Raw genomic sequence first — 19246 nt, forward strand, 5'->3', positions numbered from 1 at the left:
TTATCTAAATATGATAAAAAAGAAATACACGAAAGGGTCTACACCGGTATGTTCGTGTACATTTGTGTGTTTGGTGGTGGTACATATAATAGGTGTTAGTATAAGGTTTCTGGATAAGGCAGAAATAGAGAAAAGTGGACTGTCACAGATATATTTTGGAGGTAGAAATGAATTAATGAATTAGTTGAGATTGGAGGGAGCAAAAAAAGATAAATTAAGGGGTATTCCTAGATACTGGCTTAATATACTGTGTTAAGTACCATTTACTGAGTACTGAGATGGGCCAGAAAGATTAGCAGGAGAATATTTAGGTAAAAAATCTACAGTTTCATTTTTGTCTTGTTAAGTTTGAAATGCTTATGAGGAATTCAAGTGGCAATTTCTAGTAGGCAGTAGTATAAATGAGTGTGGAATTCAGGAGAGACTCTTAAATAGGAGATATAAATCTGAGAATCATTAGCATTTAGATAATGTTTAAAACTATGGGCCTAGAGAAGATCATCCAGGTAATGCAAGTGCACAGAAGTGAAGAGGGACCCAGAGGAAAACAAATGGGTGCTGGAGTCTGTAGGTTGAGTAGCTGTAGATGGGAAAACTATAGACTGTGGGGCCACAGAAGCCAGAAAGGAAGGTGCTTCAAATGAATGGCCAGTTTCAGCGCATGCTGCCAAGAGGCCCAGTAAGATAAGGACAGAGACATGACCACTGGATTTGATGACAGGAAGTTTGCTAAAAGCCTGACAATCAGCTTCAAAGAAGTGAAGGAGATGGAAGCAGCTGACAGTCAGCTAAGCGTGAAATGGAGTCAAGAAATTAGAAGCAGCATGCAGAGTTGTTCTTTGTTTTTTTGTAAAGGAGAAAGAAAAATAGGCACCCAGTCAGAAAGGCAGTGAGGGTAAAAGAAGGCTTAATTGTTCAAGATGAGAGACAGTGATAAGAATAAGGAAAAAGAAAACTACTAACTGAAGATGGAACATCCTTGAAAAGGTGAAACAAAGTGGGAGATGAGGGGACTCAGCCTCTGAGAAGAGCAAGGACACCTCCTATATCAGAAGAGGGGACGAGGGGGAAAATGGGGTTGGCTCTGTAGACTTGGGAGTGGAAACACTGTTTTAACATTATTTGAATACAGACTAATTTATGTAATGAAATGAAGTAAGGTGAGATAAAGTGAAAAGTTAGAGAAAAAAATTGCAAATGCCATGCAGCCTTACCATCACAGGTATGAATTTCCGTAGGAACTTCACACCATGCTGCTCCATGTAGGAACCCACTTTTTCTGCCATTTCTTGGTCGAAGCCACGGAGAAGGATTGAGCGTACCATAACTGTGACATCTAGGCCAAAGCCAGCCAGAAACCCTGCACACTCCAGGGCAACATAAGAGGCACCCACCACTAATGTTTTGCCAGGGCAATAAGGCAGAGAAAAAAGGTCATCACTGAAAAATAAAAATTAAAAAAAGAATACCTAGGCAGCAAGAATGAAATGAGTTATTCATGTTTCAGTGTATAATGGTCTTGTGATGACTGAATTATAATTTAGTGCTTGAATGAAGCAACAGCCTTTTGAAATTTGTAATTGAGTCTGCTGTGGAGAGAATGTGGAACAAGAAGTATACTTCAGATTTTTCTAAATCAGATCACAAGCAAGATTTTTTAAAAAATAAAATAGTATAGAAAATATCAGACTACATTACATGTGATAAAAAAAAAAACCTGTTTGTTTTGGAGATGTATGTACGTATGTGCTATGTGAAGAGGTGTGTGTTTGTTTACCTGAACAAAAAACTGCAACAAAAAATGTATTTCTTAATGTAAGTCAGCTCAAAAAAGTTTGCAAGTCATTACACACATGTCCTGTTTGACCACTAAGGAATATTCCCATTAAATCTCAGTGTTAAGAAAAGTGGTGCTGCTCCTCCCCAGCTGGCTCATTTTTATCATAATGACACTAAACCTTAGAGCTAACTGTATTTACTTCTTTGTTTTGGCCTGTAAGAAGTTTAGAACGAAACTCCCAGGCTACTTCTAGGAATCACTGAGACACACACGGCATATTTTTGTACATAAATTTTGCCACTGGCCTTATTTACCTGACCTTATATTCTCTGTTTCATTACTTTTAACTATTTAGCTTCTTGCATTGTATATATTTTCATTTGTTAATTCAAATCTTTTGTGGAATAAGACAGGAAGTAAACTGGAAACATGTCAATATAATTCAATTTATTAACATTAAAGTTAAAATAGTCTATTTAACCTTACCTAGTAATACAGTATTCTTTATCTCCTTGGATTCCTAAATACCGTGGCCTTTCACCCGTTGCTATGACAAACTGTGCAGCAGTATAATAAGTCTCCTGTCCTTTTTTATTGGTTGCCTTGAAAAAAGAGAAGTAAATCTCACTTAGCAAACACTACAGAGTACCAGACACCCTGGAAAAAATAGTTACTACCCTCATGGAGCTTCTCATTCAACAGCAACAGCAGACATGTGAAAAAGTAATAATGCAATGTGATAAGCACAAGCACAGAAAACAGAAGTCTTTATGAAATATTAATCAAAGCCCCATGGTGAGGGTAGGGTAGTGGACTAGAAAGCCAATCAAGGATGTATTAAAGAAGGAGTAGAGATTTTCAAGTGGAGATAAGAAAAATGAAATGATGGGAGAGGAACGGAGACCTGGAAGACAGAACAATGCACACAAAAGCACATGAGCCCAGGAGGAGTTGGTGTTTGAAGACTGGAGAGCAGGGTTGTGTCAGAAGTCACATGAAACAGACTAGAGCCAAGTGCGAAGGCCCTTATGTCATCCTAACAACTTAGGCTATGGGGAACCAACAAAGGTTGCTCACAATTTTTAATTATACAAATAATTCAAAAATACATTTTCATTTTAAAAAAATTCAAATACTTTGGGAGGCCGAGGAAGGCAGATCACAAGGTCAGGAGTTCGAGACCAGCCTGGCCAACATGGTGAAACCCCATCTCTACTTAAAAAACACAAAAATTAGCTGGGCATGGTGGTATACGCCTGCAATCCCAGCTACTTGGGCACCATGAGTGGGATGGAGAACAGAGCCTGGAGAAAGAGCCTTGCTTAGAAGGGCTCTGAAACAGACAAGCAAGTACAGGCTCTGGGGTGAAACGGAGACTCTGGAGTTTCTCGCCTGCAGACTGGGAATGTGCTAGCATCACTAAACAAGGAGCCACACAATAGGCAGGCTTGGTTGGGGCTTATTCAACCATGTGTACCAGGCAATTTGAGAAACACAACATGTATTTCTGCTGTGTTTCATGTAAATAATATAATTCAAATTGGCCCATGTAAGATTTTAAAGGGCTGACTTTATCCTATTATATTTTTTTAGGGGTGAAATATATCTTTAACTGAATAAAGCACATTATCCAAAATATAGATTATATGGCAAATGATAACAACCGTTAAACCTAGGAATTGAATATTTGGATATTTACTGTGTTATACTCCCAATTTCCTGTTAAATTAAAAAAATTTAAATAAAATGCTGAAAATAAGCATTGAAGGGCAGCTTTAAATGGACCATACCTCACACATTTCTGAGATAACAGCTGAATACAAAATAATCTAAAATCTTGTGAAGATTATCTCACACTGTGCTAACAAAGTACAAAAATAAACTAGATGATGAGGACAATATCTGATTGTCATAATTCCAATTAAACTGCTTGTGTTCCTCAAAATGATCTCATTTTCCATATGTATTAATCTAATAATATATAAATATTACAAAGATAAACATAAAGCACACTAATTCTAATGCTACTTTATCAATGCTTTTATGAATAATATAATATTGGAGTTCTAGTTAAGGTTTCATTTTTAGGAAGGATTCCACTAATAAAATTTTGATCTTTTTAGTCTTTTAAACTTTGAACTACTTAGTTTAAACATGTTCTCTTTTAAGACGGCAATAAAATCAAAGACAAATAACTTTAAATTAAGAGTTCTTTAAAACACAATTTCTTCAAGTTAACCAAACATGTAGAATTAGCAAACAATAGGGGAGAAACACACACACATGCATGGCCGTGTGTGTGTGTGTGTGCACGCACGCCTGTTACGCCCCTTAACATGCAACATGAAATTTTAGTTGAAGGCAAGTACAAACAATTGTAAAGAAAGGAGATGAACAAGACAAGAAACTCAAGCACTACCTTTATTTTATGATGTTCAACAAATTCTCCATAGGAATTGACATAGGCCACAGCCTTTTCCCTCAGAGACAACCTGTAGCCCCAGTTTAGAGAGCTGATGTGGTTCTGAATCGCTTTTGTCATTGTCTCCCAGTTGTGCCTCACTAAGAAGAAATAATCAGGGTGAAGATGTTAGGTGAATTTTACCTTTAATGGTAAATTACATATAACCACACATGAGCCATACTAACAGTGCTTTAAAAATCAAGAAGTAGACAATCAGTAACTTAAATATTTTGTATGCCAGCCATAGTTTATACTCTTCCTAATTTATATTACAAAGAATGTGGAAAAATCAAGAGTTCTGAAAAGAAGAAAACTGGAAAAAGTCCATGGAGGAGAAAATGGGGAAACTGGCCCTCATATGGCAACGCCTGCCACGACGTAAGGCAGGAGGCTCACCTCTCCTCGGTGGCACCTCCTAGAACCCTTTCCCACTCCATGGGACCTACTTTACTTGGCCCTTGGATGGGAAGAAGGCCTCAAGTCAGTGAGCTTGGTACACTCACCTCAACAGACTGGCATGGTTCCACTCTCATTTGGTTCACAGGGCAGTGGTTTCATGACGGTGAATATCTTACATGTCTTTACAACAAATATGGTTCACGCTCACCACTGCCAACCTTCAATATTACAGTGTTTACTCATTCCTTTGGAAGGTGGGGCAGGATTCGGGTGTTGGAATTCCACGTCATCCCTGTATCTTCTAGGTGGGATTTACTGCATAGTGTTCACCTTGTCTACAGATGCCAGATCCTGAAGGTCACCCTGTGCAGCTCTATGTTTATAAGATGCAGGCGTCAGCCCAGCCAGGGCTTTCATCATAACTGGATGAGATCCCCGAAGACAAATCAACAACCTGAGGTCAAGGGTAACATCTGGAAAATTACCCCATCTATCACTGTCAAGAAATGCCCCCCTACTCATCCAGGGACATGGGATGTTACCATGCAGGAAAGGGAGTCGACTGGAGGGGACAGTCAGTGCACAGAGAAGCTTAGCCAATGTCAACACACACGGCCCTTTCTATGATGCCAATGTACCAGTCTCCTAAAATTTTGCAACCCAGAATAGTCGTTCTTCTTACTACATTACCTCATCCTCCCACACCCTGTGATGTTGGTTATGATTCCCGAACCTGTCCCAGCAGTGACCACGTCACCACAATGGCACATATCCTCACATCCTAAAGATACTTCCTCCCCATCCCCCAGAAAAGCTTTTCTTCCAACCCTTAAACTATTTATCCTAAGAATCCTGTCAGCTCAACTAACAGTTCATGTGTCCTTTTGTTTCTTGTTCTTGTTGCAAAAGGCATCTTAGATTAGAGGCTCTCAAATACAGCTGCACATCATAATGGGAATCATGTGGACCTATACAAATCCTAGGACCTGCCAAAAACTATGGAATCAGGAGTGGGACCCCAGAACCTGTACAGTTAAAAAGCTCCTCCTGGAGTTTTTGATATGCCAAATCAATGAACTGGCACTTTGAAACCACCTGTTCTACTGTTTTATTGATGTGTTTAGTCCTGCAACAGTATAATATTTTTAAATACCGAGAAAGGTCACCCTCTATACTTTCTCAAAGGTTGCTTAGCTATTTTCACATATGTATTTTTCAAAACGAATTTTAAAATAATCAGCCAATCTCCAAAAAGAAAAAAAAAGTCTCATGGAGATCTTACTGGACTTATATAAAATTTACAAACCATTTTTGAGATACTGTCTTCACAATATTGAGACATCCTCTATAAAATCATAGTAAATTTTTTGTTATGCCTTTATATTCTTTCCTTATATATCCTGTACATTCCTGGTTGAATTTATTTCAAGTTATTTTCATTTTTTGTTACAATTTTCCATTATACATGTGAGTATGTGTATATATTTATATTACACACATCACACATACATATATATACACATACACATGTATATATACCTATATACACATAAACACACACACATATATACAAACACACACACAAACATATTTTAAGAGACGGAGTCTCATTCTGCTGCCCAGGCTGGAGTGCTATGGCATGGTCTTGGCTCACTGCAGCCTTGACCTCCCAGGTCCAAGTAATTCTCCTGCCTCAGCCTTTCGAGTAGCTGGAACTACAGGCATGAGCCACCAGGCTCAGCTTATTTTTCTATTTTTTATTTTTGTAAGGAAGGGGTCTCGCTATGTTGCCCAGGCTAGTCTCAAGCTCCTCATCTCAAGCAATCTTCCTGCCACAGTCTCACAAAAGCAATCAACTTAACTCATTAGTTCTAATATTTCTTGTTTAATCTCTTATATATTCTATGTATGTTGTATATAATCATGTATAACATAACTCATACATTTAAAATATCTTTTTATTACTTCTTTTCCAATCTATGTACTTTTTCTATCGGCCCTTTGTGTGCACTGATCCAAAGCTCTAAACAGTGCAGATATCAGTAGTGAATGTCTGATTCTTGACTTAATTAAAATACCCCAAGTTCTTCTCCAATAAGTATTGCTTCTGACTCTTCTCCACCATGTGAAGAAGTATCTGTTTGTTTTCTAAAGCAGGAATGGGTATGAGATTTGTGTGAAATGCCCTCAGAGCTGAAATCCTGGCCATCATGCTGATTCTGTGCACTCCTGCTGTGCTATCCTGGGCTGACCCCCTTCCTGCACCCCACGGCGAGCCCTACCCACTCACATTTGTTCCTTCGAGACACTACCAGAGAGGATTTGCCAATGCTTGCCCTAGAGTTTGGGCACCTCTATGGGGTATAGTTTTCTATTTTTAGACTATCTTTCTGTATCATGGTTATTTCAGCCTCCAAAAAAAGGTGGCTTTTCTAAGTCTAGCTTTTCCAGAACAGTGTAAATCAAACTTGTCCAACCTGTGGCCCACGGGCTGCAGGAGGCCCAGGATGGCTTCAAATGTGGACCAACACAAATTTGTAAATTTTCTTAAAACATGAGGTTTCTTTTGTGATTTTTTTTTTTTTTTTTTTTTTTTTTTTTAGCTCATCAGCTATTGTTAGTGTATTTTATGTGTGGCCCAAGACAATTCTTCTTCCAATGTGGCCGAGGGAAGTCAAAAGATTGGACACCCCTGGTTTAAATTATAGAGGAAGTGCCTGTTACTTGTAGATTTGGAAAAATGTACCTGTAACACTAATGGTACCTTTTGGAGACTGGGTTATTCTTACACAATGTTTTTTCTTTGATTATTCAAGTCAATTCTGGTCATTTATATTTTCATAGAAGATATTCCTTTTCATCAAGATATTTAACATTATGACCACTAATTTTTATACTCAATTTGTGGCATCTCTCCCCATCTGTAGTTATACTTCTTTTCTAATGTCTGATGCCGCATATCTGTATGAGTTTCCGCCCTTATTTCCTTAATTGGATTTGCCAAACATTTGCCTATTTTATTTGTATTTTCAAATACAGTCTTGGTTTTGTTTATCAGTTCTATTTGGGAAGGGAGCTAACATTAATTTCTGAGTTTTTCTGTTTGTTTTTTGCTTATATTCAACCTATCTGATATTAACTACCACTGATATTATTTACATTTTCCTGCTATATCATTTTCCTGTTTAAAAATTTCTCATCTAAAATTTTAAATAGGAAATTCTTAATTTCCTACTTAAAATGTAAAATTTCCATATTTTCAACAATTATTTCTTTTGGTTTTAGGTATTTGTCTTAAACATAGCATATGGAAGAATTTTGCCATCTACTAACCCAAAAATCTGACTCATTCAGCTTTATCCTAGTAAGTAATATGACTACTCTTATGTAAGGTATCTTATTTTCTGTTGCTATTTTTGTTTGTTTTAACTTGTAGTTTCATGTTGCTTCCCTTTCTATTTTTTCTTTACTACCTTCTCTTTGTATATTTCCCCCTTTCTTTTTAAACTTTCACTTGAAAGCTCATTCAGTTTCTAATCTGGAAATTATCTATACATTATAAACTTATTTTAACCTATATTTCTCTCTCTTTTTTTTTTTTTTTTTTTGAGATGGAGTCTCACTGTCGCCCAGACTGGAGAGCAGTGGCATGATCTCGGCTCACTGCAACCTCCGCCTCCTAGGTTCAAGCGATTCTCTTGCCTCAACCTCCCGAGTAGCTGGGACTACAGGCGCATGCCACCATGCCTGGCTAATTTTTTGTATTTTTAGTAGAGACAGGGTTTCATTGTGTTAGCCAGAATGGTCTTGATCTCCTGACCTCGTGATCCGCCCGCCTCAGTCTCCCAAAGGACTGGGATTACAGGCGTGAGCCACCACGTCCAGCCTAGCCTATATGTCTTTATCAATATCAAGAATGCAAGTATCTAGAACATTCTCCCAGAACATGATTTTGGCACGCTTTGACTTCCTCTCTTTTGCTGCTCAGATTCTGATGACTTCTCTTGGCCCTTTATTGAGTCTATACCTAAATACACCATGTGTTGGCTAGCTAAGTATTTCTTAGTCAGCACTCCAAAGCTGACTTAGAAAGCATTTTAGCCGGGCACGGTGGCTCATGTCTGCAATCCCAGCACTTTGGGAGGCCAAGGTGGGCGGATCACCTGAGGTTGGAAGTTCAAGACCAGCCTGGCCAACATGGTGAAACCCCGTCTCCACTAAAAATATAAACATCAGCCAGGCGTGGTGGTGTGCACCTATAATCCAAGCTACTCGGGAGGCTGAGGCAGGAGAATCGCTTGAACACAGGAGATGGAGGAACGCAGTGAGCTCAGATCGCACCACTGCACTCCAGCTTGGGCAACATAGTGAAACTCCTCTGTCTCAAAAAAAAGAAAAAAGAAAGTATTTTGTATAGGGGGAACTTTGAGGAAGCTAATTATAAGATTTTACCCATTCAAGGAAATTAGAAAGTATTTAGAAATATTCAGCACTTAGAACAGAATTAACGTCATTTGACCCCACGGGGGCAGGGAGTGCAGCAAAGCAATGTGTGCAGACATCCTGCTATCTCTGAGAATGTAAGACAATGGAGAACAGACAGAAGCAACACACAGAAAGGTCCCCAGCTGGCACAGACCACACAGGTCTGATATCACCCACACAAGACACCTCTGCCTGCTGTGTCTCCAACACAGAGTGAGTGCTGTGGTTCACCCTTTACAGCCTCTTCCCTACCACTGAGGTTTTAGGGGCTTCTCCCCTCTTGGACTCAAATAGTTTTGAAACAGTGTAGATATTTATTTTAAAAAGAGATTCCATAAGTACCTGCCAAGTCAAAATGTGCATAATTCAAATCCTATTCCATTTAGCCTTTCTGCAGCATTTGATTCAGTTAGTGCTCTTTTTAGATTCCCTAAGGCCCCAATCATGCCCTTAAAAAAGCCAAACTCCTCCTGGCTTCTGTGATTCAACTCTCTTGGTTTTCCTCCTTTTCCTCACCCAGTTACTATAGGTATTAAAATATCTCAGTGTTCTGTCTCTGTTTTCTATGCTTTTCATTCTCCCCAGTCCCCCATGTGCTGTGCCTCTCACACCCAGCTCTCGCCCAGCTCTCTTTCGGGAACAAACCTTCCTCATACAGGAAACTCTACCAGGATGTTCCCAAGGCACCTGAAGTACAGTGTCCAAGTAAGATGAAGGGTTTAGGGAAAAGAAAGATTTTTTTCTTTTTCCGAGACAAGATCTCATTCTGTTGCACAGGCTGGAGTGCAGTGGCGCAATCAGAGCTCACTGCAGCCTTGACCTCCTTGGACTCAAGCTATCCTCTTACCTCAGCCTCCCGAGTAGCTAGGACTACAGGTGCATGCCACCATGCCTGCCTAATTTTTCTATTTTTTGTAGAGTAATTTTTCTATTTTTTGTAGAGACAGAGTCTCACTATGTTGCCCAGGCTGGTCTCAATCTCCTGGGCTTGAACAGTCCTTCTACCTCAGCCTCCCAAAGTGCTGGGATTATAGGTGTGAGTCACTACGCCCAACCAGAAGAAGGATTCTTGAAAGCAAATAAAACTACCCCAAAATTACACTGCCAAGTCAGGAGGCCTCATTTTATCTACAACCAGCTGATCCTAGCTTGACCTAAGGCTCTCCATTGAGTTGACTGGAGAAATGTGTCCAGCATCAACCCATTATCCTGAACTCAACCCCACCCTGCCAATAAACCAAAGCTGCCTGTGTTTTCTATCTCAGTGAACAGTATTCCATTTCCCCCCCAGTCTCTCTTCCTGTATTCTTTCCTCTCCCTCAATCCATATCCTACCATGACCTGGATGCCCTGTCATAATCACCTGGCTACGGTCAGAACCAGGATCATCTATGATGCTTTAAATGTGCACGCACACTGCCCACATCTACCAGATCAAAATCTCTGCACAAAGAGACAAGTGGTTTGTAATTTTTCTTAAAGTCCACAAGACATTCTGATACACAGCCAAGTGTCTACATCCAACTGGCCACCATATCTGGTCAATTTTATGCCTTCAACTACCCTTCAACCAGACTTCAGTCTTTGCTCAACCCTCTGTCATTTCTTGCCCCCACTTCCCTATCCTTTCCTCTCTTTTCTAAGTTCCTCAGTGCCATAAAAGGTGTGAAAGTTGTCAGAATCAAAATGGAGTAACTTGTGTAAAAAAAAAAAAAAAAAAAAACTCTCCGACAAACAGAGGTGGGGAAGGCCATGAAGAAAGGGTTTCCTGGTTTCTATGCCTGATAACAAAATCATCACAAAGACTACAAAAACCACAAACTTGCCCAAAGGCCATCACAACCTAACATAAAAGTACATCTTCCAGGACATCTGCCCAGCAACTGCCTGTCCAGCCTCAGACTTGAGTCACCCTAGTTATTGATCCTTGTAGCCAAGGATAATCATTTCGAAACAATCATATCCTCCTCCTCATTTTTGCGTAGGAAACAATAGTTTACTATGGCACACATATTCCAGCTGCAGTGCCCACTTCCCAAATAAGCATCATTTTCTTTAGGGAGTTTTTTTCTGCTTGCTACTTAGCTTGACAGTAGGACTCAGAATCACAGCCGTGGCTCATGCTCCTCTCCTGCTTCAACTCCCTTCATCTACTCTTCACTCCAGCCACTATTAACCCCCCAAAGCACCATGTTTCCTCACATCTCCATAGTGTTCATCAAGCTGCTTCCAGTCTTAAAGGTCCTACTCCTCTGTGACCTTCAAGATGCAGCTCAAGGGTCACCTTGTCTGAAGAGCTTTCCCTGACACTCCCCCACCACCCTCAAGGCTACATAGAGCCAATACTCAAAGCAGCATGGCTAATTTGAGTGCACTGAATGGATCTCCTTGTCTCTCTCCCACGGACTACATGCTGCTTACAGGCAGCTCTGTCTTCCTCACATCTGTATCCCCAGAGCTTAGCCAATACATGTTTACTAGATGAATTTCTTTTCCACTTTTCATTAACCAAAGATATATATAACCACTGAGAAAAAATGTTATAATAACAGATATAATTCAAACAATAACCTTTGCTATTCTATTTTTCTTATACTTGAAAGAAGTCTGAAAATAGCGATTACTTAATCTTTTACATTCTGCTAAGGGTGTGGAATTGCTGCAGCTGAGACAATTCCCTCTCTAGGTGGTGAGGCCCACAAGAGCGGTGGGCCCTTTTGCATCCTCTATGCTTGGCTGACACAGTGGCTTCCTAATGAATGTTCATTAAATGAATTACGAACTCAACTATAAAAATATGAATACCAAGTCTTTATCTAAAAAACTCATTTTTTTCTTTTCTCTCAATCTACACTTTATGAACCATTACTCACCTTGTTGATTATATTCCCAGCCAAATTTCCTTGAGTCACATAATGCCTGCCCCAAAAGGGCAGCCTGATGCATCAATTTCTTAGGAATACAACCTACATTTACACAAGTGCCACCAAGACCTGAGAAAGAAAATAAGTTTTAATGCTTCTTTGTGTGTCTAGTTTCACACATCTGCAATCATATTATATTAAAACATGTGGAAATGACAAGCTCAATGGTGGGGGGGGGGATGACACCCCACCCCAAAATAAGACACAAGGGATTAACCCAAATTTTCCAACTACGGGTTCACAGAAGAGACCCAAAGATGAGTAAAAATACAGATGTGCATGTGAGAAGTTTTCTGGGCACAGCATCCAAAACTTTCACTTCAGTCTGATCCACAGAGATCAGAATGATCTAAGATTAATTAGATATGTACTACACCAAGGGTGAGAATCTCAGCTCCCAGCCCTGTACTCTCCATAACTCTGACTCCTCGGAGCCACGTTGTCAACTGCAAGCTGCCTGGTCACATTTACTCTGAGTCCTGAACAACACAAAATGGATTATGCAAAACGGAGTGCCCCTTTGCAGGGCAGGTCTCAGATTCTCTCTGACTGCAGGTCTTCTGGTATGCCAGATAAGTAGGATTATTTCTGGACAAGAAAGGGAGAAAGGGAGGAGAAAAAGAGGAAAGAGGCCAGGGTGAGGGACAAAAAACAAGTGTACACACACCACAAGAACATTATGAGAAAAATCGAGGTAGATTAGCTTTTGTATATAAAATTCTAGGCTATAACTTTCTGAGTAAGTTTGAATTTTAAAAATCGATTTTTACACTTTATGTGAAAAAAATCTGCCAGAAAATTTTTTCTAGCAGAAAAGAGAAGACACACTTGAGTTGGGTAACTGAAGGATTAACAGAGAAATTATCACAAAGGTGTAAGCAGGAAGAGCAAAAAGGGATAGAATAGTTCCCTAAACTAGTGACAGCAGTGTACCATTGGCAGCCCCATGTGAAGGTACAAGGAGACTGAGTGCCACCACACAGAGGGAGCCAGCCATCCATTGGAGGGGGTGGCCTTCCACAGGAAGATGCAGGGACCCAGCAGGGAAGGAGCCAGGGGAATAAAATCCCAACTCCACTCTCCCTCTGCCCTCTTCCCGTTACCCCAAAGTGGCCAAGCTGCCCCAGAAGCCAGAGGGCAAGGCTGCCAACAGATCAGTCTTATGGAGCGTACGGCAGGGCAGAGGCAGAGGGGGAATGCATTTAAAAAATAAATGGAAAACATCCAGCACAAAATCTATGTGCTCTTTTCACTGTGGAAAAACAACATGGAAAGGTGAGCACTCTAGTCTACAGTAGACAGCAGAGTCACAGGGCTGGTCATTGGTCTCCTTGCTAAGCTAAACTGTAATTATTACATACACTCACTCCATCAGCTATTGTGCAGCTAATATAGTCAATTATGAAACCGACACAGAAACAAAGAAAAGTGTTTCTGGCAAACTTATGTGACCACGACACAGTACATACACTGTGACCTCAACTATACACTCAAAAAAATACTACGGCAGAAGTGCTGAAATACTGTGGTCATGGAATTTTTTTTTCTTTTTGCAAAATCTTCCTTATTAATGTTTATATTATCTTTCCAACATCACTGCTTGTTAACTATATCCTCACTAAGACTCAGTTTCTTTTTTTTAATTTTTTTTAAATTTTTTTATTTTTTTGAATAGAGACAAGGTCTCACTATATTTACGGGCTAGTCTGGAACTTCTGGGCCTCTCAAAGTGCCGGGATTTCAGGCATGAGCCTCTGGGCCAGGCCTAGACTCGCTTGTTTTCTTATCCAAGAAACAGGCGAGTTATACCTCTTGAGATTGTTGTGAGGATTAAATGAGATTACATAAAGCAAACAACATATGTAAAGAGCAGAGAGGAACAACAGAGAAAAACAACTTACCCCAGGATGTGCCCTGAGGTGACGGGACAACAAAGTCTAGCACCATAACTTTCTTTCCCAAAATGGCAGCTTCCTACAAACGAACAACAACAAAAATTACGTATAAAGATCTTGTCACTTTCCTGACACTCCCTCAATCTTTGTCTTCCGTAAAAGACTGTTTTTGTGTGACACACAATCTTTTACCTGAATTATACCAGCTATTACAACAAAAGCTTAAACTGTAACATTAGTTTGTTTTTTTTAAGTAGCAGAAGAAATAGCTATGGCAGTCATCAGGAAAATTATCTACGAGTTTCATTTCTATATTCATACCTTCGCACATGAAAGGCCTCCAGAACCACCACCGATGATGATGAGATCATAATCATATGCCGAATCTTCCTGAAGGAGCTTCTGTAACAAACCACTCTGATATGCCTATGGTTTAATTACAGGAGAAAGAACACTGCAGAATTTAAAGTTTTACAGCTATTTATGTACACCCTATGTTCAATTGGTATGGATTTCTTTTATAAAAATCTTAGGAAAAATCTATAATTCATCTAAGTTGGAATTGTAAATTTATCTGGATGCTATTTAAAAACAGGGTCCAACTAGTTAGAACTTATACCAAAGTACATATGTTTTTGTCCCTTCTTACACCTGACAGCTAGGAATGTGTCAAATAACTTAGAAGGTTGTGGCTCTGTACCTATGTAAGATGAGGTCATTTTCCTTGGTCTAATTATCAAAATATTATAGTCAAGTGCAGTGGAATAGCCAAGTATCATTTTTCATTAGCTCACTTGTGCTAGTCTTCATTTTGAAAACAATTCTTATGCATTATCAGCAAATTTTGTCATGGCGTCTCATAAATCGATCTAACTTTTGTAGTTACACTGGTGAGCTTCCTTTACAACACCAACATGTCCCATTTTCTTTCAGCAACAGTCATGATGCTGGCCCTGGGCCATATCCTCTTGCTCATTTGGCCTTCCTTGTGATCAGAAGTAGCTTAGATGATGTTAGAGGTTCGATGTGTGATTTAGTAACAGTTTTCTTTATGCCAAGTCCGTTGCTCACTCCCATTACCTTGGCTTTAGACAAATACCATGATCAAACTAGCCCTTCCTGTAACACACAACAGATGCTTCATAACTACGTGGACTCACCAGATGCCATGTGTCCCCATGAAGAATGGGTGCCCAAGAAGGTTTTAGGGACATTCTAAAAAGGGTCCCTATGGCCTCCTTACTTTTAGGTGCCCTTAGGGAAATCCACCTCCTCAGAATCTGCCATCCAAGAAATATCTTTCTGTCTTGAAATAATAGAATTGCTCTCTCTGCATCTACAGATTTATTCTTGGACATCATTTTCCAAGTTAGGATTGGCAAGACAAGCACTTCAGAAGGTGTTTACAGGACTTACCACTATGTGAACTAGGTTATAAATTCTAGGACTAATAAAGCAGATTGTTACTGCATAAGGATGCTGATCATAAATTAACACACAACATAGACAATCTTTTTTCTCCACAAAAATATAATTCTTAATTAAAGTCTCAAATACAACTATTTAATCAACCACTGATTACTCATATTGTATACATATATAAAGGATATGACAGAGTAGAATTTTAACAAAAGTAAATAACTAATTATAAAATAAGGACCTTATTTAATAAACAATTTTTATCTATCACTGCTTACCTAACAACTCCTGCTCATTTGTAGCACTCTAGGAATCAAAAATCAAAAGCCACAGGCCTTTGGCAACCACCTCAAGGTTAGCAGTCTTAACAGGAATTCTAATTGTCCTAGATAAGAATGGCAGTGTTGACCTCTTTCTACTGGGCAAACATTAATGTTATCTCTCCCTACCAGGAGGAAAAGACCTGGGATGTCTCCAGGGTGGCCCACTGGTTTGTCCTGGTGCCCTCACACAAAAATCCTAGCTTCTGAAGTTCAGGCTGGCAGAAAAGCTAATTTCCCTTAAAGCAATCAGTATTATCTGATAATTATCCTATATGCTTCATTTTATAACTTCCAAAAGATGAGTGGACTCCTAAAAACCATTTTCTCCTCTTTTAAATACTTTTTTAAAATGTGAACAAACAGCATTGAAGAACATATAATACTATTATTACCTGGAAAGTTTGGTCACATCCACCTACATGCACTTTATTCACGAAAATATTGGGCACGGTTTTCTGATTAGTGATTTCTGACAGCACTTCTTGAACCCTGGCCCCATCATCTAAAGAAGAAAAAAACTATATATAAAAACACTGAAAAGAGTTTCAAATCTTTGTGAGTTAAACTAAAGTGTTACAACACTCAAATGTTCACATGTACATACTCGTAACAGGTCAGTGTGTTATATAACTTTATGAAATGATAACTCAAGAGGGGAAAACATCCTTGCTTTCAAAGAAAATCTTAAAAAATAAAGATCTACTGATTCCTTCAAAGATAAACCCTTCAAAATTAGATTTTGACATATTATTCAGCGACTATGCCAAGACAGATAAGAGCCCTCTTTAAAGAGCAAGAATCAAGATAAAATCGCTGTAACAAAAACCCAGAAAATACTTCTTACAATTACATTTGAAAAATGTTTATGGTCATAGTCCAATGTTTATCTTCCATCCCTAAAAATAAAACTGGTCCATCACTACTTAAGACTACCTTATTGGTAAACCCTTTAGAAAAGTCTCCAAGATTCAAGAGCATTTCATTCATTAAGGCAACTTTAAAGTGAGTCAGTGAGGTTCTATGAAGGCAGAAATCAAACTTGTTCTGTTCATCACCATGCCCTCACCCATGAAAAGCTCCTTATGTGTAAAGTGCTGAACTAATATTAGATGTATGAATGCCAAGAATTCAAAAGTATAAAGCTAAAAACTTAATGCACTCTCCCTGGTGGATGACACAGCCAGGAAATGGGAGCAGATCCTTTTCATTTGTTACAGCTTTATCTGTTCTGCTAGAGAGCTGGCAGATACATCTGAAATGCCTTAAGTACTTCAAAGGGAGCAGCTTATACATCTTCCTCCCACTCCCTTCCCTCAAATATGGAAAATGTATAAATAAAAAAACTACACCAATTTATCTGCCACATTAGGGTTCATTTTCTGCATGGCTGAATGTAGACAAAAATGCCTCATTTAACCCGAAGACAAGAGTAATCTGAATTGAACAAAGTAAATGGAAAGAAGTCAATCTCGTTGGCATTTATTATAAACAACACTATGTTGTAACTGGTCTACTTACCAACTTGATCAAGTTCCAAGACATTACATTCGACTCCCAAAGAAGAAAAGAGTTCTTTCACCTGTAAAAAAAAATTTAGCTAAGTTTCACTCTCAGAAAAGATTCAACAGCTATGAAATATGAACATAGTAATGAGAGATGTCAACAATAAATGTTCTGGAGGAACAGGAGTTCTAGCCAACGTGTGGTTTTTGTTTTTGTTTTTGATTTTTTCCTTTCCTCTACACATCTTCCCAGAATAATCTCAGGCCATCCCTTGCCTTCTTTTTACTGTCTCTTATGACTTTCAAATCTACAACTTTGGCCCAAATCTCTTTTCTGAACTCAAGATAGGCAGTATCTATTTTCCACCTGCGTGTCCCACAGGCATCTCACAGGCAACACACCCACAATGCTACTCCTCTCCTTCCACTCAGTAAGACCCCATCTCTACAAAAAATAAAAAAACAAATTAGCCAGGCATGGTGGCACATGCCTGTAGTCCCAGGTACTCAGGAGGCTGAGGTGGGAGGATCGCTGAAGCCCAGAAGTTTGAAGCTGCAGTGAGCCATGATCACACCACTTCACAACAGCCTGGGTGACACAGCAAGAAGACCCTGTCCCCCTCCAAAAAAGTACTATTAGTTCTAGCCAGAGCAATACCACAAGAAAAGGAAATAAAAGGCATCCTAACTGGAAAATAAGTTAAATTATCTCTGTTCACAGACAACATGATCTCGTGTGTAGAAAACCTAAAGATTTCACAGACACACACATACCAAAACTGTTGAAATAAAGAAATTCAGCAAAGTTGCTTTGTACAAAATCAACACACAAAAATCAGTTGATTTTCTATATACCAATAACGAACAATCCAAAATAGAAAGTGAGAAAAAAATTTCATTTATAATAGCAACAAGAAGAACTAAATACTTAGGAAGAAACTTAACTAAGAAAGCAAAAGACTTGGATGCTGAAAACCACAAATGTTGCTGAAAGGAATTAAATAAGATAGCAACAAATAACAATATCCCATGTTCATGGATTGGAAGATTTTATACTTGCAAATATGTCAGTAGTACCCAAAGCAATCTACAGATTTAATGCAATCCTTTTCAAAATCCCAATGATCTTTTTTTGCAGAAATAGAAAAATCCATCCTAAAATTCATATGGAATTTCAAAGGACCCTGAATAACCAGAACAATCTTGTAAAGAAGAACAAAGTGGAAGAACTCATGCTTCCTGATTTCAAAACTTACTACAAAGATACAGTAATCAAAACAGTGCCATACTGGCATAAAGACAGGCTTACGGACCAAGGAAGAGACCAGAGAGGACAGAAATAAAGCCTCACATATACAGGGAAATGATTTTTTACAAGGGTGCCAAGACCATTCAATGGGGAAAGGAAAGTCTTTTCAACAAATGATGCTGAGAAAACTGGCTGTCCACTAACAAAAGAATGAAACTGGACCCTTACCTAACACCATGTATGGAAATTAACTAAAAATGGGTCAAAGACCCAAATGTCAGAGCTAAAACTACAAAACTCTTAGAAGAAAACATACGGCAAAAGTGTCACGACACTGGCTTTGACAATGATTTTATGGATATGATCTCAAAGGCACAAGCAACAAAAGAAACAACAGACAAATAGCACCTCACAAAAATTTGAAACTCTTGTTCATCAAAGGACAGTTATCTACTCAGGAGGCTGAGGCAGGAGGATCATTGAGTCTAGGAGTTTGGGGCTGTAGTGCATTTTGATCACACCTGTGAATAGCCATGGCACTCCAGCCTGGGCAACATAGCAAGATGCCATCTCTTAAAAAGAAAAGAGGACATTATCAACTGAGTAGAGAGGTGACCCAAGGAACTGAATAGGGTATTTGCAAATCACATATATGATAAGGGATTAATATCTAGATTATATAGAGAACTCCTAAAACTCAAGAATAAAAAAGTTAAAACCCCAACTTAAAAATGGGAAAGCACTTGAATATATATTTCTTCAAATAAGAGATACAAACGGCCAATAATAAGCACGTGAAAAGTTGT

At 39.0% G+C, this 19246-nt stretch overlaps 1 protein-coding gene across 2 annotated transcripts in view; it reads right to left on the reverse strand.

Annotated features, from left to right (window-relative positions):
- TXNRD3 (thioredoxin reductase 3) overlaps positions 1 to 19246 on the reverse strand; it is a 48262-nt gene that overhangs the window by 22011 nt on the left and 7005 nt on the right. For both annotated transcript variants that reach the window (XM_055110385.2, XM_014344362.5), the window contains exons 2-9: positions 17208 to 17268; positions 16082 to 16191; positions 14269 to 14373; positions 13954 to 14026; positions 12002 to 12121; positions 4200 to 4342; positions 2267 to 2382; positions 1215 to 1440 (exon numbers count right to left, since the gene is read on the reverse strand). In XM_055110385.2, the coding sequence (XP_054966360.1) occupies positions 1215 to 1440; positions 2267 to 2382; positions 4200 to 4342; positions 12002 to 12121; positions 13954 to 13999 (651 nt within the window). In that variant the 5' untranslated portion in view covers positions 14000 to 14026; positions 14269 to 14373; positions 16082 to 16191; positions 17208 to 17268. The remainder of the gene's footprint in view (positions 1 to 1214; positions 1441 to 2266; positions 2383 to 4199; positions 4343 to 12001; positions 12122 to 13953; positions 14027 to 14268; positions 14374 to 16081; positions 16192 to 17207; positions 17269 to 19246) is intronic.

Source organism: Pan paniscus, chromosome 2 (assembly GCF_029289425.2).
Source record: "Pan paniscus chromosome 2, NHGRI_mPanPan1-v2.0_pri, whole genome shotgun sequence".
In the NCBI taxonomy this organism is placed as follows: domain Eukaryota; kingdom Metazoa; phylum Chordata; class Mammalia; order Primates; family Hominidae; genus Pan; species Pan paniscus.